At 43.0% G+C, this 25,121-nt stretch overlaps 1 protein-coding gene across 2 annotated transcripts; it reads right to left on the bottom strand.

Annotated features, from left to right (window-relative positions):
* Nucleotides 1–389: 389 nt before the first annotated feature.
* On the bottom strand, nucleotides 390–25,034 carry LOC306850692 (calpain-1 catalytic subunit-like). Of its 2 annotated transcripts, XR_013782431.1 has the most exons (23): nucleotides 24,440–25,034; nucleotides 19,234–19,313; nucleotides 13,609–13,783; nucleotides 11,769–12,029; nucleotides 11,373–11,445; nucleotides 10,215–10,333; nucleotides 9,948–10,081; nucleotides 9,588–9,762; nucleotides 9,174–9,239; nucleotides 8,191–8,276; nucleotides 7,957–8,028; nucleotides 7,699–7,859; nucleotides 7,466–7,626; nucleotides 4,068–4,273; nucleotides 3,902–3,959; nucleotides 3,350–3,418; nucleotides 3,187–3,244; nucleotides 3,038–3,099; nucleotides 2,814–2,882; nucleotides 2,511–2,674; nucleotides 2,300–2,416; nucleotides 2,046–2,098; nucleotides 390–884 (listed from the first exon to the last, which is right to left on the bottom strand). XR_013782431.1 is itself a non-coding variant. In XM_079386487.1 (21 exons), exons 2-21 carry the CDS (start codon nucleotides 12,015–12,017, stop codon nucleotides 858–860), a joined length of 2,094 nt encoding a protein of 697 aa, XP_079242613.1. In that variant the 5' UTR covers nucleotides 12,018–12,029; nucleotides 12,756–12,837; the 3' UTR covers nucleotides 390–857. The 2 variants fall into 2 exon arrangements, 1 of the variants encoding a protein (XP_079242613.1); XM_079386487.1 differs by lacking the exons at nucleotides 13,609–13,783; nucleotides 19,234–19,313; nucleotides 24,440–25,034 and adding an exon at nucleotides 12,756–12,837 and having other exon boundaries at nucleotides 2,596–2,674.
* Nucleotides 25,035–25,121: the final 87 nt, after the last annotated feature.

The following is a 25,121-nucleotide window of genomic DNA, read 5'->3' as shown; positions in this document are numbered from 1 at the left end:
TCAGGTCGGCAGTCTTACCCATGATTGCGGTTTTGAGTAATGAACCAGGCTGGGAGTTTGAGTAATGAACCAGGCTGCCGCTGTACTTTTACGTTTGTTTATTTTTTTTATTTTATTTTTTTTTAACATTCAACGATTTAATAATCAAAATAAACAAACGTAAAAGTACAGCGGCAGCCCCTCACGGACGACTGTCGCACACAAAACACAAAACTAATATCCAGGCCTGGTCCTCTCTCGTCTTCCACTGTCGTCACTCCTCCTTTTATCCTTCCGGAGCTCCTCCGTGGGACTCGAGACCGGTGAGTGTCGCAGGTGTCGCTCATTATCATTAACTCCACCGGCCTCGCTCCGTTCCCACGGCTCTCGGCCCCGCCCCACTCACCACAGGGTTGTTTTAGTGTGTGTGTGTGTGTGTGTGTGTGTGTGTGTTTTATTATACAATTTGTAACAGTAATATTGAACTTAAAATAGCATCTGCTTGAATATCCTTTTCTTTACACCAACAGTGACTCCAAGTGTTTACAATTAGAAATACATACATTACATGCATAACTTTTCAAAAAGTCAATATAGACACAGTTTTTGCAATTACAAACATTTAGATCATATTAAAATTTTATATCAAATTATAATTTTAAGGAAAAGAGAAAAGCATTTTAACAGAGGGATAAAAGGACAAAAAAGAAAGGGTATATCATCATAATTTGTTTATCATTTTTATATAGAAAAATAAATGCAATAAAATAAATGTTTAGATTGCCTAAATCAATAATTGTTTTTGATTACTAAACTACTGTTTCTTTCACACTGCTTCTTGCGTTTGTTGGCAAACCTCCTGGCAAGAAGACATTCCCTCATGAGTACATGGTTAGTCCTATCCACTAAAACACAGATACACAAAAATAGACTGTAAATGTATGAACTATGAATGAACAAAAATAACAAAGAAAATGGAGCAGAAATATTTGAAACACTTGTTTGTGGTTGTAAACATGTCTGTGGATGGACTGGCAGTAGCAAGTATCAGTAAGGAAAAAATATATATTTTTGCAACAAAACAATGCCCTACCATTTTGCAATGCTTCAAAGCACAGTCAAGAATAACGTAAAGAGATTGGCAACGTTTACTAAACTGTGGATTAGCTTTGACTCTTGCTGCTGATGTGCATAGCAATGCTTCCTACTTTAAGTGTCAAATGATGGCCTTTCATTTTGAATGAAATGTGCATGCTGCTTTTCTGCTGTTCATTGAAGTTTTATGTGTCTTTTTCCCATGTCACTTAAAATGAGTCCATTTTAAATCATTGTTACCAAAGGGGAAACATGTGAAGAAAAAATAAACGATCATTTGTGGGACTATAGTCATAAATCGTATACCATTAATTTCTGAATTTTCTACCATCCATAACTGGAAATTAAATTACTGGTTGATAAGTTTACACATGCTTTTGGCCGGTGAACTAGATCTCGTCCAGGACACATGCTGTCTGTGGAAGTTTGGCCTGGACCGGTCAAGTCAAGTCACCTTTATTTATATAGTGCTTTTAACAATGTAAATTGTGTCAAAGCAACTGCACAATATCCAAAAAAAAAAGGAAATAGTGTGTCGGTTCCAGAATTAAATCACTGAGGGTGCTCTCACATATATATATATATATATATATATTGTCCTGTCCATTGCTTTGGTTATCACTGTGTCAATCACTGCTATTTCAAGAGTGAACAGATATGTCAAAAACATGTTGACTAGATTGCCAGATCTTCAATTGCTTTTGATTTACTTCGAGGGTATTTAGCACTCTCTAGTGCCCCTGTAGAACTGGGCCTGGGCTTGGCTAACTACTGCAGCGGGGCGGACATCGGGGATTCCATGACTAATGGTATGGGGGTGCAACCAAAATTCAATCCCACCACCACCATCCCCCAATGTAGCCCATGATCAGATCTATTCCACCAAGATCAAACACTTTAACACTGCCATGTATATTAGCATGCTCTCATAGAGTTGTGATGACAGAAAAAAAAGTTTACATCAGGATTACCTCACTCTCATCAAGAGTTATCTTCCCGTTTTCACAGAGTCTCAGGAATATCCCTGGTAAAGAGAATAAACGCTGTTAATATGTAATAAATCCAAAACATAATACCCAGAGTACACAGTTTAGAAGCATGAAAGGATGGAAATAAAATTTTGTAAAATAAAAATTGTATATTTTATTTTTAGATTTCTTTAAACATTTTTTCAATCAAATTGCATTGCAATAATTTCTGTCCAGTACACTGGAGTCCTACTCACTGGCCATGCAGTTCAAACGCATGACAAGGCATATGAAACCCTCCAGAGAGATATGTTCGGTAGCACCACCATACCGCACAAACATGAGATTCAGGATTTCTTCCTTTAGATGCAGGCCTAGGGTACAATAACCATGACATACAGTAAATACAATATATTTGCAATGTGTGAATGAACATGTTATATCAATATATCAATAATATATCAATACCTCTGTGTTCAGTTTTGGGTCACTGGACACAGAGTGTTCAACAATGGTTCACTAAGAGCAAAGCATAAACTGTTTAATTCTCAACCTGTTTTCTCTAATGCATTTTGCAATTCGTTGAAAGACAAAACTCCATCTTTGGAAGAATCCATGCTGCAGAAGATATTCTGTAAAAAAAAAAAATCTTGATTAATCATTCTTGAAAAACTGGGAAAAAAAATCTTAATATAACTGAATACATAGTTAAGTTTCTTGTCTAAATACAATAAAAATCCATAGTTAAATACCTGATTCAAATCCACTCACCTTGTATGTCAAAATACGGTTCCATAGACGAATGAATTCTGGTCCGCGGAGTCTTCCAGTAACATTGAACTATTGTTATTATTACAGTCATGGAATACTTCTAGAGATAAAACATGTTTCTTTACAATATGACTGCAGATACAAGCTGAACCTGGGAAATAATCATCATCATTCAACAAATTATTTTAAATGTTTTAATTACATGTTTAAAGAATAAAGGATACATCTGACATGGCTATTATACTTCTACAGGAATCCAGGCCAAATCCTTCAGTGTTTTTATGCCCTAAGTCACAAAAGATACATTAGTGAGATTTCAAAACTAGCTACAGTATATTTCACATAGAATGGACAGGATTTTTAAAACACTCACCTCCAAGTAGGTTTTCATGAAGAAGCCATTGAAGCTTCTCAGCATCAACAACTTTATACTGTTTCCAAAGAAGACATTCAAAAGATTGAAGCATGTTATATTGTTAAGCACAGCAGCTGCAGTTTAATGTAATTTTTTATAATAAATTAGCTTTCATATTTACTTGATCAGAATATTGCCGAAACAGTGCTTTAGGTTTTGATCTTTCATCCACTTCTTCAGTGTAATGGACCTGAACGTGAGAAAAGATAATGAAGAGAAAACTGCTATAATGACAACTAGAACTGAACTGTTTCATTCATAAATAAATAAATACAGTATGAGTCTTAAGAGATTTAGAGACCTAAAGCAACGTCTGAGTTATGATATCTAGTCTTAATCTTAAATTGTTTTTAATTTCAAATTATTATTATGATTAAAAATATTTAAAAAAAATAATATTTTTGATAGAATCAACAATAGTGTAATCATCAGTATGCAGAGAAGGGTGTTTATGTATTAGATTTTGAAGTTATAATTATACTAACTTTAAAGTTTATTTAATTTCAATCTTATAGGTGCATTAACAAAAATGGGACAAAAATAGGATTTAGCTTCCTGCAATTGCAGAGATTTGCACTAAAAATATTTTAGTGTGTAATTCTCTGACTGCACATTCACAAACACAAACAAGAGAATACTAAAAGTTTTAGACAGTGATTCTGTGTATTATTACCTCAGACTCTCCTAAAAGATCCACAAGAAAATCTTTCTCCATTCTTTCTGTATAATTTCTGAAGAGGAAAAAATGTAACCAGTGTAATTAAGAATATAATATTTGACATTTTTGGAGTATACATCCTTCAACCAAGAGGATGACTGTGAATTTTCATGCAACTTACTGAATGTGGATCTCATTTTTGCAGAGAATGGACAGGATGAATTCTCCGCTCTTATCGGGCTGGTATGTGGATGGTACAATGAGATACTCTCCCGGCTCCAGTCTGAAGAATTTCATCACCTGTCTTGCATCCTGAAAGGGCCTGCTTGTTACCATAGGCTTTCTTCCATGGAAAAAGCTTGATCCAAACTTTCCCTCAGATCTCATCTAACAGATAATGAAAAAAATTAGTTCCCTATCTGTCTGTCACTACAAGTTGTCATGATGACATTCTTGGGAGCCCCAATCACCTCTGAGTTTAAGAGTTAAATTGGTGAGTGGATTTTGCATGGCGAGCTGTAAACAAAGAAATGTAATCAAAGCAGTGCTTGCTTACCATTTTGAATATCAGTTATGTTGATAAATTTTATTTAATTTTATTATTAATTTAAGCGGAGCATGTCGTTGTGAAAATATATGCATATTGGAATGCTTGGGAAAGATAACAGGGAGATCTAGAGTCACGTCGCATGTAGCAACTTGCCCACCATCTCCTCCACTGGAGTCAGACACAGCTCAAGTCACTGCGTGCTTAAAAGAATTGTGAGTTTATGTTTGGCGCTGCCAAACTAACGTTGCTGGGAAAGATTAGACGTATTCAGTGAAAGATGAGACGCACTCAGTGACGTAAGACCTGGCACTGTGGTGGCTCTCTAGCACATGGAAAGGCAAACAGGTTCTTAGAAGGCTTGCCAGTCGAACCAACTCCAAACCGGCAATAGCACTGACTCTGAACTAGCACCCAGTTCATGCTGGTGGAAAATGGGTAACAGCTGGCCCCTGGGGACTGCACAAGTATGTGTTCCCCCAGTGAGCCTTCTCGCACAGACACTGTGCAAGGTCAGGGAGGACTAGGAAAAGGTCTTGCTGGTCGCGCCTTACTGGCCCACTTAGACTTGGTTTTCGGAACTCATGCTCCTCACAACAGCCCCTCCCAGGCAGATTCCCCTGAGGAAGGGCCTACTGTCTCAGGGGCTGGGCACCATATGGCACCCGCATCCAGATCTCTGTAGCCTCCATGTGTGACTCCTGGATGGGACATGGCAGACCAGAGGTGGTAGACACTATCACTCAAGCCAGAGCTACCTCTACCAGGCGAGATGATGCCTTGATGTACAGTCTGTTCTCTGACTGGTGTTCCTCTCGCCAAGAAGACCCCCGAAGATGCCTGATTAGGCTTTCTGCAAGAAAGGTTGGAGTGTAGGCTATCACCCTCCATCTTGAAATGGTATGTCACTGCTATCGCAGCACATCACGATGCAGTGGATGGCCGGTCCCTGGGGAAGCACAATCTGATCATCAGGTTCCTGAGGGGTGCCTTCATACCCTCCTGGGATCTTTCTGTTGTCCTGGCGGGACTTCAGAGCGATGGCTTTGAGATGCTAGAGTCAGTAAAACTTAATATCCTGTCTTTCAAGACAGCACTTCTGACTGCGTCAAGAGGGTCGGGGACCTGCAAGCATTTTCGGTGAGCGAAGAGTGCCTTGTGTTTGAGCCAGCCTACTCTAACATTGTCCTAAGACCCCGGCCTGGATACATGCCCATGGTTCTTACTACTCCCTTCCAGGACCAGGTGGTGAACCTGCAAGTGCTGCCCCTGGGGGAGGCAGATCCAGCCTTGGTGTTGCTGTGTTCCGTATGCACCCTGCGCTTACATATGGACCACACCCGGAGTATCAGAAGCTCTGAGCAGCACTTAGTCTGCTACCGAGGACAACAGAAGGTGAAAGCTGTCTCCAAGCAGAGGTTGGCCCACTGGATAGTGGATGCCATCGCCTTGGCATACCATTTCCAAGATGAGCCGTGCCCCCTACTGGTGAGGGCTCACTCTACCCGGAGTGTAGCCTCCTCCTGGGCTTTGGCGCACTGCGCCTATCTGGCAGACTTCTGCAGAGCTGAGGGCTGGGTGATACCTAACACCTTCACAAGGTTCTACAGCCTTCACGTAGGCCTCTTCAAATAAGTTTCTTCGCATTTGTTGGTTAAAAGGTCAATGGCGAGAAGAACTAGCTCGGTGTCACCCTTGCTGCGACATTCCCCCTTACAAGGGGATGCTAGCACCTTTTTTCTCCCAGTGGAGTTTAACAGATGGCAAACCCTGGTCAAGCATCCTCCAGCACCCCTGGCAGTCAGACTCGGTGGAGGAGTCTGACGCCAGGCCCAGTACTTATGTTAGCATACGCGGAGCTCCGGTCAGCCCCTGTACTGGGCTAGGTGTCCTATATTATGAGATTCCCTGTGAGAAATCCCATATGTTTATTCTTCCATGGTAAGGTTTCCCTCATGGTAAACCTGTCTTCCCCTTAACAAACCTCCTCTGTTAGCCTTTGCTGATTGTAGTTCCATTCTACTCCCAGGTAGGACCTGCCTCAGAGATCCATTCCATATGTAGTAATGCCCCCTAGGTCAGTCCACAGAAGTGTCTCCACATGTCACCTCCCTAAGGGTAGGATGTGGTCTCCATAGCAACCTTCTCCCTTGGAAGGCACACTTCTCCAACATTCATCTAGCCAAGATGTGAAAAAAATATGAAGCATTCTTTCTCTGAAGGTTGAAATTAATTCTGCTAGCAAATTTTTGTGGACGGAACAGCAGCATGGCCTTCTCCAGCAGCGATGTACTCACCGTTGGACCCTCTCGGCACTAAGGTCAGTGAATTTGCGCATTTGCTTTGACATGCCACAGCTTGTCAACATTTCCAGTGCCACAGGTTGTAACGTCGTTCAGTGGTTGTGGCACTTTCTATAAGAACCCTAATGTCATCACAACATAACTCAGATAGGTAACATCTCGGTTATGTATATAACCCTCATTCCCTGATACAGGGAACAGAGACATTATATCCTCTTGCCACAACCCTGAACCACTCATTGAATGCCAGGACACAGTCTCAACTCCTCAGCATAAACTTGAATGAGTGGATGCATGCCGCTGCATTATATACCTGTGTGTACAGGGGAGTATGCAAAATCCACTCATTAATTCTCTTTGGCATTTTCTCTTAAACTCAGGGGTGATTGGGGCTCCCAAGTAAGACCCCTAATGTTGTCACAACATAATGTCTCCGTTCCCTCCATCAGCGAACGAGGGTTACTTATGTAAATGGGACATTTAAAATGAATGTGTCAGAAAGGTATAACAAATAATGTAATATGCATTGATTCAACCTGAAATACATAGTAGGCTACATTTTTTAAACCAAGGTAATTAACACAAGACACTGTGGTATAAATTATATGTTTTACTTGCCTCAGGTGGAATCTGTAAAAGTTCAAAATAAAAATAAGGTTACACTTCAAACACAAAGGCATCATACATGCACAGTACAACCATATTTATTGCCTTTTTGTTAATACTGACTGCAAACACGTAGAAGCCAATGCCATGGTGTGCAGAGTGGCATATGTGTCTCTTGTTGGGTTTCTGTATGAGAGTCACCAGAACATTGTTCTGGCCATGTTCACAGGCCTTATCAGACTCATTAATCCTCAGCCAAAACTGGGGGTTTTTATAGAAGCTGTCTACAATCACAGAAGAGGGGTATTAGAAGCAGATTTGCATTCATAACAAGCTTTATAATTCAGGAAAAGCACCTGCATAATTCAAGCAGCCTCCGTCTGTGCTCCCAGAAACCCAGCTGCCATGGTGGTACTTGGAAATCCAGTGACAAGCAGACTTCCCTTCCAGAAAATCAGGACTGGTGCAGCAGATGTCCATGTTGTCAAATGTTCTAAGGAAATCTTTCATTGACATCCTGCAAATAAATACATAAATAAATAAATCCTAGACAAATTGTATTTTGTGTTTTAGTACATTTTAAGAATGTATATGAAAACATGGTTCATGCTCACCAGAACTCTCCATTTTCATTCACAAGGAGTAGTTTGCGGTCCTCATTGCTCACTGTGTTCCACAAAGGTGATCTGAAATAATTATGCAAAAAACATCAGGACAAAGGATAACTTTGACAGTTAATAATTATTCAATTTCACATTTTTTGGGTTAATTTGTTGTTTTACATTATTACTGCCAATTGTTCTGCTACTTGGTTATCTGCTATAATGCTGAATAAAAGCAGAGCTTACTTGTCACTCCAGTCTCCTTTCCATTCACTCTCTCCCCATGGGTTGAATAATCTAACCAGCTTAACTGGGTTTCTATCACTCATGACCTGTTGAGCATGATTTCAACTGTACATATTTAGTGGTATATAAATGTGAGACATTTTTAATAGTATCTTTTATAAACAAAATGTTACATTTTACAATTTTGCAATAGTTTTACAAGAATTATGAAGTAAAATGCTTATTTGCAATTATTTTGTGCATTCAGTGGATGGTAAAAGATTCTTCTCAGCATGTTCCCACACACTTTCTAACAGGAACAAGCTTGTGAAGTCTAGAAAGGATTCTGAAAAATCTCTCTGAAGTAACCTATGGTTAAATTCCTTGCTTAATATATTCCTCGCACATTATAAATGGATCTTAATACATGAAATTAAATAGCTGGCATCTTTCAGGTTGCCACGTCTGTTTAAAATCCTTTAAATCCTCCCAATTGCTAATTGATACTAACCCAATCACAGTCTAAACTAGCCCAATTGCAGGATTTTTTCTTTTATTTTTTTTTTCTATTTTTTTTTTATTATTTATTTATTTATTTAATTTATTTAGTGTGTGTGTGTGGGGGGGGGGGGGGGTATGGGGCTACCCGCAGTAGTGTAAAAGTAGACCAATTCCGTCAGAAAACTGCAGACCTGGCAACATCACCATTATATTTTAGGAAAGGGTCCACTGCAAGATGATTTTGGTTTGAACACCCCTCATTTGATTTTTAATACATTTCTACAAAATGTTCAAAGAGATTTTATCTCTTCTCACTAATGTCTTAGCAGAGCAATCACTAAGACTTGTGCAAAAATTCCAAATCGAGTATAAACTTGTAAAGAGTGGGTGTGTTGAACCAAGTTGGCTGGACTCCAGGCATTTTCTTTTGTCTTTAAAATATTATTATTGGGATATTATGACATTATCTGATGCATGCTGAGACTTGAATTGTGCAGTCTTACCTGGTAAACCTTTGTCACGGTGTAAGCGTGGCCCACGACTATGCCATTTGGTAAGCACTTCTCTTTCTGATTATGTGGAAACATACAAAAATTATCAGGAGACAGATGGCACTGTGTAAAAGTGTTAAAGTTTCTGGAATCCTGAGTTGTTGGGGTTTTTTTCGGTTTAGGCAGATAGAGAAAAGATATTGGAGGGGGTTTGCAGAGTGTGTGTGTGTGTGGTTGAAGATATGTGGGAATTTGGGGTCCAGTTAGTGAACAAGATGGCTAACATCACTTACAGCATCTTTAAATGTTTTAATCTATATAATCAAATGAATCACAATAATCCTTTATTTAAAATATTTATTTAATATATTTATGTTTTTAGTTTAGCATGAACGTGTGTGTAAGATATAATTACTCTTTACTTACCCCTGGTGGAGTTTCACATCCCATAAGGACCTCTGACTGGTAAGCTCGGTGCATTATCTCCCACAAATCAGTAGGAGCTGTTTTCAGTTCATAGTGCATATGAACCCCACCGGTAAAGTCCAAGAGGGCCTCAGATACTCGACCAGTATGCATGTCAGCGTAGGAGCCGCACACCCTGGAACAGTCATTATTACTGAAAATCTTTAACCACAGTGTAACAGACATAAATTTGAGGACAATTACTGCACATGAACCACAGGTCAAATTACAGCCGTGCTTATATTGAATACAACAGTGCTATTGTTTAGTATTATTGACGAGACTTTATAAAGTCACAGAAAAAGATGTACAGGCACTTACTTGGCATATGCTTTCTCCAGCAAGGCAGGCCAGAACTCATTAAATATTTTTGATTTCACAAAAATCAGCTGTCGGCCAATTGTTGGCAGTTTGTCATCAATCACAACGTCGTACCAGTTTCCAAACCGCCAGAACTGTAAATTTATATAGTGATTGAACAACTGATACAATGAAACACAACATAAACTGTTGCATGGGGTTTCCATGGTTCATCATATGGTCAAAACAGAAATAAATATTCTGTAGGAATTTGTAAAAGGAACTTACCCTGAAGTGAAATAAACCAGTATAATTGTGGCTGAATGACTGTCCGTCTGGAATGACCTTATGCAATAATTTGTTTTGAAATGTTAGAGCCCCAACTGATGCCAGAAACCAGCAGTTTCCTGCGGGGAAAAATACCCTATTCACCTATAGCCACAGTAAATTTGATATCTTTCATAATCCACAACTCATATCTGAATTTTTCTAGTTTTACTAGTTTACTTCGTTTTCGGAGGAAATTTATTTTCTAAGATTTTTTAAGACTTGGTAGCACTTGCTATACAGATTAAATAAAATTTTGCTGTACAGATTCAAATTTAATTTTCCATATGACAGGTTTTTCTTTGCAGCATCCTTTTTTGTGTCCTCAGAATGTTCTGTTGTCTGGATCAAGTTTCGTTAAGTTTGGGCATTTTGTGGAGCAGATATAGGATAGACCATTTAATTGGATTATACGTTCGCATCACTTTTATAAATCTAAATTTTTTAAATATGCTTTATCATGAGGGTCTTTAGATTACACGTGCCATATTTTGTGCTAATTAAATTATTGGCCTAAGAGGAGTTTGAAAATCTAGGTGTTTTTGTTTTGTTTTGTTGTTTTTTTGTTTTGTTTTGTTGTGTTGTGTTGTGTTGTGTTTGTTGACAGAGAATCATCACTTGCACGTGCTACAAGTGGAATGACAACACAAATGGAATGAGGCATCTCCTTCACTCGTTCTGCCATGCTGCTCATGTGTGTTGGGCTTGTTTACATCATAGTGGGCAAACTCAAAAAAATATAACTGTATTTTTTGTAATTTTAGAGAATGACGTTGATCGCTATTTTTCAGCATACACCACGCCTATTAAGTAAGGGTACTGTTTGAGGTGGAAACGCAAGCTGGATCAGGATGTACCGTACTGTACTGTATACCGCTTGGTGAAAATGAGCCATAAGATTTACAGCAAGGGTGTCCAAACCTGCTTCTAGAGGGCAACTGTCCTGCAGAGTTTTGGTCCAACCATAATTAAACACACCTAAACCAGCTAATTAAGGTCTTCAGATTCACTAGAAACTTCTAGGCCAGTGTGTTGGAGCTGGTTGCAGCTAAACTCTGCAGGACATTGGGTTGGACACCCCTGGTCTATAACAACAAAATTGAAGTTATCCAGACATACCTACATTCCCTTGGACATAGTCAAACCTGGACACTGTCTTTACAATAAAATCGGCCAAATTTGGATATAATACCTGAAAGAAATTAAGTAACACAGCTTCAGTATTGGTCAACTGATCCATTCTGTGAAAGGGATATTTTGACTGATGGTGCTTTTAATAATGCCATTCTCTTTTTCATCTTTCTGAATAGAACCAGAATCTGCTGTAATATGTGACTGCAGGTGAATTTTATTCATGTCTTTTAAATTCTTTCAAGCATGTACCTTGTCACAGTCAGACTTTAAATAAGACTCTTTTAGCTTTCAACAAAAGTGTATATTTTACAATCCTTTAACATTTTGTGCAATATTGTCAGAACATACATGCAGATGCAAAACATAGGGCTGCCTACTTACCGTTGGTCTTATCCACTCCACCCTGGCCATATCATCTGGCTCCAGCAGCCCGTCGCCAATAGAATGGGGATCTGGTGGGAAAAACTCATCAACAAATCTCTGATTTGTCTTGAGACAGTAGTCTTGTAAAATTTTGTAGTCCTGATCCATGAACTTCAGAGGATTTGTGTCAGAGCCCATGCCACCCTTCATATTGCGGTCATTTACGACTTTTAAGCACATGCCATGTGGAACCGCTGGAGGAGGCATTTTGAAATCTGTCTGAATTTTTTTTTAAAGAGGGAAATACAATAACAATAAAAATATATTAAAATGCTGTAATAAAAGTTACCTCTGTCACATTCATGTCCAGCAAATTTACCACATGACATTCCCTGCCAGCAGAAATCCCAGACCTAAACTGTTTATTTTCATTTTAAAGTCATTTAAGAGGTTTTTATACCCTGACAGCTCAATGCATCTGTACATCTTGCAGTTCTAGATGATTGTCCCTGCTGGCATGTCTACATGTCTTGCTCTTCTAGTCTTTGGATATAGTTGTCTACATTTTCTATTAGACCTAAACTAATTCTATCCTGTTATTGATTTTCCTGTGTTACACTTACATTTACATTACACTTGAAGCATGTATTCACAGCAACTTACATTGTATTCATAGCATAAATTGTATCTATTGTTAGTGCCATGCTCTTCTGTTTATGCTTCAGATATACACCCACAATGGTTTATAAATTCTTATAGAACAGCACCTAAAGATATAAATATGCACTAGCACACAAGCACTTTGCTTTTCATAGATTACAGCCTATTGAAAATTAACTGTAATTAAATTCATACAAGTACTGACACAAATTGATCGGTTTTCATTCACATAAAGTGTGTTTTCAACTAGTTTGTATCGACAATAAAAATATAGTTTATCCATTCCTATTAGACTAATTAACTTTAACTTATTGCATTACTGAATTGAATAAGATGTATATGTACCTTCAAGGCTGCAACAAATTACTGGAACAAGAAGTTTTGCCCAAATGAATGGTAGTCGTTTCTGTCTGTGACTGGCTATTACACCCGTTTGCCCTACGTCATGCTTTTAAAACATCTGCAGAAGCCCCACCCAACTCCCAGCTTATGAGTTTGTTTACAAAGAAGTGTTTGGCAGAAGTTCATCAGAAATCTTTGGCTGTTTCTCAAACGGAAGGCTGCATCCTGCGGAGGTTGCATTTGTAGGCTGCATACGTCGTCAAGCCTGGTTTATTTCAGTTAACTGAGCATTACATTCGCGAGTCATAAGCAACAATTTACGCTTAACTAAGAATAATGGTCAAATTTATAATTTTGAATATTCTAAAATAAGATCTTTATGACGAATGCAGCTTACAAATGCGACCTCTGGAGGATGCAGCCTTCCATCTGAGAAACAGCCATAGTCATCCTATGAAAGTGAAATCCTTCACACTTGCCACAGAAAAAAATGTTGGCCAAAATGTTTCACAGTATGCAAATTATTATTTTTGTTTGCAAATAAAGACAATTTGTGTTTCGGAGAATGTAAGTCTTATGAGTTTCGGAATGGCGTAAGGGTGAGTAAATTATGAATTATTATTATTAATTATTAGAATTTTTTGTTTTTAACTAGCCTTTTTATATTATAGCATCTCTGGTCCTGAAATCTGACTGGTCGAGTTCAGTGTATACTACACCTGTCTAATTCGGTCTATGACTCTCATTTCTTAGAAACACTTTTGTAAATCCTAAATACATGTATTTCTATACCATTGATTTAAGCCAACAATATTTGTCAATACAGCATTGAATCCAGGATTATGAGAGGTCTTACCCCATGATAAGAAGCACAGCCCATGAGGTTTTGTGACTTGGTTGCATGATCCATAATGTCCCACAGATAAGCAGTAGCTTTATTCAACACAAACTGCATGTGCACCCCACCAGTGAAGTCCATCAGGCCCTCAGACATGAATCCGCCATCTAGGTCTGCATAAGATCCACACACCCTGTAAAGTCAGAACCATTTTATGGTGCTGTTTAAATGATACAATGTCACATATATGATGTAATGTAGTGAATATGATGTAATGTGCAATGTCAATGTTTATAGATGTTACAGTGTTCCTCCTCACAACAACATCCAAATCTATTAAGACAGTGTTATGTGGGAGTGTTCTAACATGTGTTTTGTTGCAGTTACTCAGTAGCTCACCCGCAATCAACAGGCTAATTGATGTCACCTGAAAGAAGCCATTTAAAAATCCAGGACACATGCTCTCACTCTCTCTCTCTGATCCTGCAGCCAGCTTGGCAGTAGCTGGGCTTGTTTCATCACAGCCCCCCCCCCCCCCCCAGGGTTGTAACATAATGGGGTCTCGTCTGTTTCTATTTTGTTATTTTTTTATATATATTTTGGGACTGTGTTCTTTTCCCTTTATTCCCGTTTTGATTGATTTCTTCTGGTGAGTATGGTTGTTTGAGTTTTTTTGTGATTATGCATGAGTTTCCCCGGTTAGATAGGGTGAGTGTTCCAGCTGGGTTGAATATTCAATCCTTCCTTCGATTCACACTTTTGTCATTTTGCCTCTTTTATTTTCGAGGTTATTCTGGGTGGAGACTTGTTCTCTGTCAGGGGTAAGCATTTCACAACTGTTTGATCATTGATTATATGGTCTACAGTTATTGTTTTTTGCTTTTAAAGCCGCCTCATGCGCGGTAAACCTCAGAAGATAGATGGGGATTAGAAAATGTTAGGCAGATATCCGGGTGTTTCTCATGTATTATGTTAGGCTTAGCAACCATGCTCAATTTTGTAGGCAGTAAGAGGAGAGCTTAAGTTAGGGGAGTTAAAAGTTCTGCCACTTGTGTTTGTTTGGTCCATGATCCTAACTTTAGTGTGCTAGCAGCTTTTGTGTGATGTTCCTTTGTGGACTTTAGTGTAGACTAATGCCCAATATAATATTTGTGATTTAACTAGTGGCATTAGAGAGCTGTTTCTTCTTTGGGATGAGTAACTTTTTGTAGTTTACTTGGTCATTTAGTTCTACTTTCGGATTTAAAGCTTTTAAGCTATTGGATGAGTAAATTTACTTCGTGTTATTTTTGTAGTTTTGTACTACTGTGGACCTGTGGTGTTAGCTGTGCGTTTGTGCAGGAAGTAGTGGAAAGGACTCCATTTGGGTTTCATGCTTTTGTTGTTCGCAATTACTTGGAGCTGAGTTTAGAAACAGCTGGAGGAGAGGGAAAGGCAATTTAAAGAGAAACAAATGTATCCTGAACATGAACAGTAATAATGTGTGGACTTTGCTTTTACAAAGTGTTTTGGTAAGTAAAGCTTAGGAAGCTTACTCTGCTCTACGCCTTGGGAGGAGCACTGGTTATAATGAAAGCAGCAATGCTGAAGGCATATGAGCTAGTTCCTGAAGCTTACTGCCAGCGCTTTATAGGTTGTCAAACTTGTTCATCACACTTATGTTGAGTTCGCAAAGCAGAAGGAGAATGTTTGATCAGTGGTGTACATTAGACAACTTATTTTGCTTGAATAAGAACTGTCTGCCTGAAGTTGTGTTTGTTTATTTGAATGAGCAGAAAGCAGTCACTTTAGAGCAAGCTGCAATCTTGGCAGCTGAGTTTAAGGTAAATTTTGGTGACAAACAGGGCAGAGTCTCAGGGTAAGGGCCAGAACAATAGGTTCCGATTTGGAAAGTTTCCTGCTTCATCTCCTGCTAAGAAGTTGGCTAGTGATAGTTCAACTTCAGAAAGGGTCTGTTTTTATTGTAAAAGACCAGTGGCCTATACCATGATGGTAGATTAACAAATTCAGAGTTACAGGATTAGTTTAGAGTTGACAACCAAATCACTCCAATCCAGCTTTATTGGTACCATGATGCTGATCATCAACTTTCTTAGTCAACTCAGGCTTTGATCCTGAGTTTGTGGAGCACGTGCACATGAATGTGTGACATCACTGGCGAACAACCAATAACGAGCCTTGGTTAAAGGTTTTGGTTAAACGTTAAATCTTTATCAGTGCAGTCACAAGTGAAACTTGTTAAATTGGTTTATATCGTTTGAAATGTGCAGCAATACAGACTCTATTGATTCTACAGCATTATCTATTGATTCTACAGATTATTTATATCACATACGATCTGTATAAATTAACAGTCATTTAAAATAAATGGTTTATAATAACTGTTAAACTAAAATTGCTTTAATAATAATATAAATCATAATTTTATAAATCATATAAAATAACTAAGTAATTATCATTACAGACAATTTGTTTAGTACTAGTGACCTTTAATTTGGCGTAAGATAAACTGGGGGAGTGACTTTTTTTGTGTCAGACATGTCACTTAATTTGCTCACATCTGATTGGTCCAATTTCAGTTTGAGATCTCTAACTCAGAACATAACCTGCCCTAGAGCAAATGAACGCAGCTAAACGCCAAGCCACTTTCATGATACCTAAAACCCAGGATTGGTGCAAACTAAACTGGAATTTACCTGGCTAGCCAGCTAATCCGGCTTCATGCCCCAGGTCATCTTATTCAAGACTGTCCTGTTCTAAGCAAGAAGCAGAAATCCATAAAAACTGTAGCGTTTGTAAGTTCTCCAGTGCCAAGTCTACCTCTGTCATCCTTGCAAATGTTAAATCTGAGAAACTGGAGTGCAAGAATGGTGAGTTAGCTGGCTCATAATTTTTGATGGATGGTTTTGTATGTCTGTTTTCTGACCCTGGACATAGACAAGCTATCAAGATCTGGAGAGATACTGGAGCTTTCCCATCTGTGATTCTCCAGAATGTCTTGTCTTTTAATGAAACGTCAGCCAAAGGTTCAGAGGTAATTGTTAAAGGCTTTGGTGGACGATTTTTTTCTATGCCTTTGCATAACATTCATCTACAATCTGATTTAGTCTCTGGCAATGTTGTAGTTTCACTTTGTTCCCATATTCCTATAGATGGGGTGTCCTTTATTCAGGGGAACGATTTAGCTGGTGGTAGAGTGCAAGCAGTTCCTGAAGAAACTTCCACTTCCTGCAAGCCAGACAGCCCAGAATTGGCATATCCAGAGACATGAGGGGTGGTGATGGCGCAGTGGATAAGACACATGCCTTTGGTGTGAGAGACCCGGGTTCGAATCCACTGTGAGACACCAATGTGTCCCTGAGCAAGACACTTAACCCCTAGTTGCTCCAGAGGCGTGCGACCTCTGACATATATAGCAATTGTAAGTCGCTTTGGATAAAAGCGTCAGCTAAATGAATAAATGTAAAATCCCCTGTTTGTGTTACAACTCGTGCCATGTCAGCTAAGAGGAATGTTGAAGGCAAGCCTCCTTCAAATCAATCAGAGATTCCACTTTGATACTTTTATGGCTCAAGATTATGTGAACTTTACAGGGTTTGGAAAGATGTTCCCATCTCGTGAACAGTTGAAAAGCAAGATCCCACCTTGTCACCTATGTTTGAAGATATGGTACCTGATGAAACATTATCAAATGTAGCTTCTGGTTATTTTGTTAGTGATGGGGTTTGGTGAGAAAGTGGACAGCTCCAAAAATGTCAAGTCAGGATGATTGGAGTAGTGTGTTTCAAATAGTGGTACCAGAAGTTTATCGATCCGATATTTTGTATCTTGCTCATGACAATTGTCTGGCCACTTGGGTATCAGGAAAATGTTGGATCGTGTGTTACGGCATTTTTTTCTGGCCTGGGGTAAGGTCAGATGTGGCTCAGTATTGTAGATCATGTCATGTTTGTCAGATTATATGTAAACCTAACCAGTCTATTCCAGTAGCTCCATTGCATCCCATTCCTGCCATTGGAGAGCTGTTTGAACAGGTTTTGATTGATTGTGTTGGACCTCTGCCACATACCAAGTCAGGTAAACAATATCTTCTCAATTATGTGTGCAGCAACAAGATTCCTTGAAGCTGTCCCTTTGAGTAAGGTCACGGCCCCTGCTATTTCTAGAGCCCTTGTTAAGTTGTTCACAGTGTTTGGGCTACCAAGAGTCGTTCAGTCGGATCAAGGGTCTAATTTCATGTCTCTTCTTTTCTCCCAGGCGTTGAAGCAGTTGTCTATTCAGCATAGCACCTCATCTGCATATCATCCAGAGTCACAGGGTGCACTTGAGAGATTCCATCAGACTCTCAAAACTATGCTGAAGACCTACTGCAAAGAGATTGAGAGAGATTGGGATAATGATGTTCCACTACTCCTCTTTGCAGTTAGAGAGGTGGTTCAGGAATCCCTTGTTTTCAGTCCAGAAGAGCTTGTGTTTGGCCATACTGTAAGGGGGACTTTGAAATTAGTAAAGGAGAAGTGGTTAGCTTTTGAACATTCGACTCCTACTAACCTCCTGGACTGTGTCTAATTTCAGTTTCGTTTCAGACTCTGTAGGGCCTGTGAACTGGCCAAAGAGAATTTAAAAGCAACTAGGGGAAGATGAAGACATGGTGTGATCGAAAGGCTAGGCATCGTGTATTTTCCTCAGGAGACCAAGTGCTTGTGCTTTTACCAGTACCTGGTTCTGTGTTGCAAGCTCAATATAGTGGGCCATACATCATTGAACGGAAGGTTGGTGAGTGTAATTACCTAGTTAAGACTCCAGATCGTAAAAAGAAAACCCACATGTGCCATGTTAACTAACTAAGTAACTAACTGAGACAGAAGGAAGTGTTGCTGCCTCTGGGGTTACTCAGGGTAAATTTTGGCCTTTGGAATGAGAAATGCACCCGCTACTTTCCAGAATTTGGTAAATAAGGTGCTGGAAGGAGTTACAGGCTGTGAGGTTTATCTTGATGATGTGGTTATTTATAGTTCTTCCTGGCCTCAACACTTGACCCAGCTTGAGGATGTGTTCAAGCGATTAAAGGTTTATTAAGGTTAAATAAACCTTATTTTATTTGGTAAACTTGTTTTGTCCTTGATGTTGCTTCCCCAGAGCCAGGGTTGTAACAACAGATCAAATGTAAGATCATGTATATTTTTCACACGTCAATATTCTAGAAACCAAAAACAATAAGATAATTCATTCCGTCTTAATATCACAGCATCTGCTGGCACCTGTGAGGCACGCCAAAACTCAGACCTTTTTGAACCCACAAAAATAAGCTTGTCATCAGTTGTTCGAAGCAAATCATCAATCCATTTCCCAAATCGCCAGAACTGTAAGATTGTCAAAGTCTCTAGCTGGCATGCCCATGAGCTCCTTTTTTTTAGCAACATACCCAACACTGGAAATATCCCTGCATAACTGTTGCTGAATATCTGACCAGCTGGAATGACTTGGTTTATGATACTGTATCTTTCGTCATAAATTATGTCTCTTCATCAGTTGCGGTTAAAAGATGAGACCGTTATTTCGACTGTGTAATATTACTTAGAAACTGAGATAATGACCGTTTAGAGCCCATGTCATACTGTATTCAAATAAATCCAAACTTACCCAATTTGGACCCTAATTCATAATCAAGCCTGGACATTCCATCAACAGTGAAGACAGGTTTACCAGGTGACACTTAGTTCCTGTTTAGACAGAATCATTAAAGTATCCTTTTAAATAAATGTAAAGAAAGTGTAATTTTTATCAAACATTATTTACATACTGATGGTCTCTTCCATGTGACTGTCAGAGAATCACAGTCACCTGCACCTTCATTAGCCAGATCCCAATCACCTGAGTACTGATTCCCCGCACCTGTCACCGGCTAATGAACAGCACTATATCCACTCACCACAAGCACTCCTTCCTCGTCCGGTCTACCGTTCACTACCCGAACCTAGCCTGACTACTAACCTTGTGTTACTTACCTGCAGACCTCCAGATTCCCCCTGTTCCAAGTCTCCACCGCTCCTAGTCTCCACCGCTCCTGTTCTCCACCGCTCCTGGCTCTTCCTGGTCCTGTTCCTCCCCGCGGCAGTGCGCACCGCCGACTTCCCTTCCTGGATCCTGTTCCCGCTCCTCCACTCAGCATTCACCCGTGCACCTTTCACAATAAACCCTGTATTGACCTTACTCCTCCGTGTCTCCTAGCCTGTTCGTGACAGAAGACCGGACCAACTACAGCACCGCGTGTCATGGAGTCCCGGCCACCCTCGGCCGTCGACACGCTGGAGGAGTTGGTCAATACTCTCCGGGCTTCCTTTCTTCCACCACCTGTCCCACCACCTGCCTCTGAGAGTCCCGTGGCCATTCCATCCAAGTACGCGGGTGATGCGGCGGGGTGTGGCGGCTTCCTGCTTCAAGTGTCCTTGTACATCGCGGCACAACCCCGTAAGTTCACCACCGAGAGATCGAAGGTGGCTTTTCTTACCTCCCTCCTGTCCGGCAAGGCGTTGCTATGGGCGCAGGCTATCTGGGACGCGCAGAGCACCATCATCAACTCCTACGAAGCGTTCACCAGCCACTTCAAGGAGGTCTTCGGAGTCGCCGCGGGACGCATCTCTGTGCAGGATCGTCTTCTTCGCCTACGCCAAGGAGAGGCGTCCGTGGATGACTACACCTTGGAGTTTCGCACTCTAGCGGCCACAAGCGGCTGGAACGAAGCAGCTTTACTGAGTGCCTACCGCCTCGGCTTGAATCCCCGCCTGCGCGCCCAGATGGCCATCTACGACGACAGTGTAGGACTAGAAACCTTCATGCAACGCGCTTCTCGCATCTCTCAACGCCTCACCGCCTGCCTCGAGGATGAGTCCGCCCCCCCGTCAGCTTCACCCGCTGCAAGCCCCCCGGTACCAGAACCCATGCTCGTAGACACCGCCCGCCTCTCCCGCATGGAACGTGCGCGCCGCCTCGCGGCCAACCTATGCCTCTACTGCGCGAAACAAGGACACTTCATCCGGGAATGCCCCGTCCGACCTCCACGCCCCGCGGTGAGTACCCTTCAACTTGAGCCAGACATTTCTTCATTATCACTGATGCCAGTGCAACTCCTCACCCCAGACTCCTCTCTTACAGTCTCCGCCCTGGTCGACTCGGGCTCCTCGGGGAACTTCATTTCCCAAGCCCTACTAACCCACCTCAATCTCCCCCGGAGGCGGCAACCCCAGGAGCTCCGAGTCGAGACCATCCAGGGAAAACCGCTGGGGCGTGGTAGAGTGAGGTATCGCTCTCCTCCCGTAACACTCCGGGTCGGCTGTCTACACGAGGAGTCCATCACCTTTCTGGTACTGGAGGGGCCCACGGTGGATATCATCCTGGGACGCCCATGGCTCAATCTCCACTCTCCAGTAGTCAGATGGGATCCATGCGAAGTCACTCGCTGGAGCGAGTTTTGTTCCCAGTCCTGCCTGCAGTCAGTACAGAGGATCCCTACGAACCCCGCCCCCCTGACAGTCTGTTCCACTCTAGTAGAAAGTCCGGAGCCCCAGGTGAAGTGTACCGTCCCATCTGACTACCAGGCGTTCCAGGATGTATTCAGCAAACAGGCAGCCACTCGCCTACCACCGCACCGGCCATGGGACTGTGCCATTGACCTGCTGCCTGGGGCAAAACTTCCCAAGGGTAAGATTTACCCCCTGTCCATCCCGGAGCGCAAGGCAATGGAGGAGTACATCAAGGAGGCTCTTCAACAAGGCTTTATCCGGCAGTCTACATCCCCCGCCGCCTCGAGCTTCTTCTTCGTGGGCAAAAAGGACGGAGGCTTGAGGCCCTGTATAGATTACCGCACACTCAACGAGCAGACCGTCAAACTCCCATACCCGCTTCCCCTGGTCCCGGCCGCCCTCGAGGAACTCCGTGGGGCCCGCATCTTCTCCAAGTTGGACCTGCGAAGCGCGTACAACCTCGTGAGGATAAGGGCGGGCGATGAGTGGAAGACGGCGTTCCACACTCCATCTGGGCACTACGAGTACCGGGTTATGCCGTACGGCCTCTCCAACTCACCGTCCGTCTTTCAAGGCTTCATGAACGAGGTGTTCCGGGAGTTCCTCCACCAATTCGTGATCGTCTACATCGACGATATCCTGATTTACTCCCGGAACCTGGCCGAACATCGCCACCACGTTGAGCAGGTCCTCCAGCGGCTCAGAGAGCACCGGCTCTACCTTAAACTGGAGAAGTGCGAGTTCCATCGCTCCACGGTACAGTTCCTCGGCTATACCATCAGTCCCGAAGGAATCCAGATGGACCAGGGGAAGGTCCAAGCGATCCTGGACTGGCCCCTGCCACAGACGGTCAAGGAGCTACAGCGCTTTTTGGGCTTCGCCAACTTTTACAGACGTTTCATCTGCCAATTCAGTCGACTGTCGTCACCCCTCACCTCCATGCTCCGTGGTAAGCCCAAGTCTCTGTCCTGGAGCCCCGAAGCCCACGAAGCGTTCCAAAAGCTCAAGGAAGCCTTCAGCACGGCCCCTATCCTACGCCACCCGGATCCCCAGCTCCCCTTCGTCGTGGAAGTCGACGCTTCCACCACAGGAGTCGGGGCCGTGCTGTCCCAACACCACGACGAGCCTCCCAGCCTCCATCCTTGCGCTTACTTCTCGCGGAAGCTGTCCCCTGCGGAGGTAAATTACGACATTGGCAATCGAGAGCTGCTGGCCATCAAACTAGCCTTGGAGGAGTGGCGTCACTGGCTGGAGGGAGCCACCTGCCCCTTCACTGTCATCACGGACCATAAAAACCTCCAGTATCTAAGAGATGCCAAACGCTTAAACCCCCGTCAAGCACGCTGGGCCCTCTTCTTCACTCGGTTCTCCTTCACCATCACCTACCGCCCCGGAATCCGCAACACCAAGGCCGATGCTCTCTCCCGCTTGCATGCCCCAGAAACACCCACAGACCCCGAACCTATTCTCCCTCCAGCCCTCATAGTCAGCCCCATCCAGTGGACACTTAACGACAACATCCGTGACGCCACTCTCACCGAACCCGCCCCGCAGGGAGGCCCAGAAGGGAAAATTTATGTGCCCCGCTCCCAACGCCTCACCCTTCTGGGCTCAGCTCATGAAGTACCGGGCTCTGGACACCCAGGCAGCCAGCGAACCCTCTCACTCCTCCAAGCTCGGTACTGGTGGCCCGGTATGACCGCGGATGTCATCAGGTACGTCCGAGGGTGCTCAGTCTGTGCCATGTCCCAGTCTCCTCGCCATCTGCCCGCGGGCAAACTGGTTCCCCTGCCCATTCCCCAGAGGCCCTGGTCCCATCTCGGTGTGGACTTCGTCACCGACCTCCCTGAGTCTGAGGGCCACACCTGTGTCCTTGTTGTGGTTGACCGCTTCTCCAAGGCCTGCAAACTCATCCCCCTCAGGGGCTTGCCCACGGCATTGGAGACCGCCGAATGCCTATTCCACCATGTGTTCCGCAACTTCGGCCTACCGGAGGACATTGTGTCGGACCGTGGCCCTCAATTTGTGTCCCGGGTCTGGAGATCCTTCTTCCGCCTCTTGGGAATCACCGTCAGCCTGTCCTCGGGCTACCACCCCCAGACCAACGGCCAGACTGAGCGTAAGATCCAGGAGCTCGGACGCTACCTCCGGTCATACTGCTCCCCCGATCAGCACAGCTGGAGCCGTTTTCTCCCATGGGCCGAGTATGCACAAAACTCCCTTCGCCAGGCCACCACCGGTCTCACCCCGTTCCAGTGCATGCTCGGCTACCAACCCCCTCTGTTCCCCTGGACGGAGGAACCAGCGGAGGTTCCAGCTGTGGACCACTGGTTCCGAGAAAGTGAGAGGGTTTGGGACTCAGCACATATCCACCTTCAGCGGGCAGTGCGGAGACATAAACGCTTTGCGGACGTCCGGAGATCCGAGACCCCCCAATACCAGCCAGGAGATCGGGTCTGGCTGTCGACCAAGGACATCCGTCTCCGCCTGCCTTGCAAAAAGCTGAGTCCCCGCTTCATAGGTCCGTTTAAGATCCAGAGGCAGGTGAACGACGTCACCTATGAGCTTCAGCTCCCCCCCAGGTATCGCATCCACCCCACCTTCCACGTCTCACTGCTCAAACCCTTCTCCCCCTCTACACCAGGAACCACGGGACCGGACGCACCCCCTCCTCCGGAGATGATCGATGGGGCTGAGGTCTACCGGGTCCGCAACATCCTGGACTCGCGGCGACGGGGCGCCCGGCTCGAGTACCTGGTGGACTGGGAGGGGTATGGCCCAGAGGAAAGATCCTGGGTGGCCAGGGACGACATCCTCGACCCCTTGCTCCTCGAAGAGTTTCACCGCAATCACCCTAGTCGTCCCGCACCCAGAGGCCGAGGCCGCCCCCGTCGCCGTGGTAGGGCGTCAGGAGCCGCCCCTGGAGGGGGGGGTAATGTCAGAGAATCACAGTCACCTGCACCTTCATTAGCCAGATCCCAATCACCTGAGTACTGATTCCCCGCACCTGTCACCGGCTAATGAACAGCACTATATCCACTCACCACAAGCACTCCTTCCTCGTCCGGTCTACCGTTCACTACCCGAACCTAGCCTGACTACTAACCTTGTGTTACTTACCTGCAGACCTCCAGATTCCCCCTGTTCCAAGTCTCCACCGCTCCTAGTCTCCACCGCTCCTGTTCTCCACCGCTCCTGGCTCTTCCTGGTCCTGTTCCTCCCCGCGGCAGTGCGCACCGCCGACTTCCCTTCCTGGATCCTGTTCCCGCTCCTCCACTCAGCATTCACCCGTGCACCTTTCACAATAAACCCTGTATTGACCTTACTCCTCCGTGTCTCCTAGCCTGTTCGTGACAGTGACATTATTGTAATCTAGATGAGCTTCTTTATTCGGAGTGCCAATAGAGCTGCTGCTTGGAGGGAACTACTCGTCTGTGTACAGCTCATTTCTTCTGACAGATTTCTGGAGCAGCTTTTGGTAGTCCTGACCCAGGAATTTAACAGGATTGGTAGGAGAACCTTCATCAAAATATACAAACAACAAAAAAAGGTCTCGCATTTTATATTTAAAAAGTTAAGTTATTTATCTGAATCAAACTGTGACTGTGTACTTTCATATTATCCTGTCTCTGTTACTGAGTGTTATAAAACTCCGGTATCAGTAAAATAAAGCAAACGTTAATGCTAAAAAATAAGTTACAGCTGTTTTAAAGCTTACCTAGGCTTCAATTAATCATGTTTTAACAACAACAACAAAAAATGCATAATTTATAAAAATTGATTAGTTAAAATTAATTAAATAAAAGATAAAAGGAAGATATACATCAAACCTGCAAGGATATACTTGGTCAGAAAGTTATGGTCAGTAGGATATTGCTTTTTCCTCCCTGTGTCTGGTTTTGTGCTCGACACCCGTGGAATACTGTTTTCTTTACTTTTTGCATTCATCCCGCCCCTTACTTTGTGTAGAGATTGTTTTTCCTGCCATTCAGGTGAGGTAAAGCATGT

The sequence above is a fragment of the Barbus barbus genome, assembly GCF_936440315.1.
Source record: "Barbus barbus genome assembly, chromosome: 30".
Classification (NCBI taxonomy): domain Eukaryota; kingdom Metazoa; phylum Chordata; class Actinopteri; order Cypriniformes; family Cyprinidae; genus Barbus; species Barbus barbus.
This window is presented reverse-complemented; position numbering and strand designations above follow the sequence as displayed.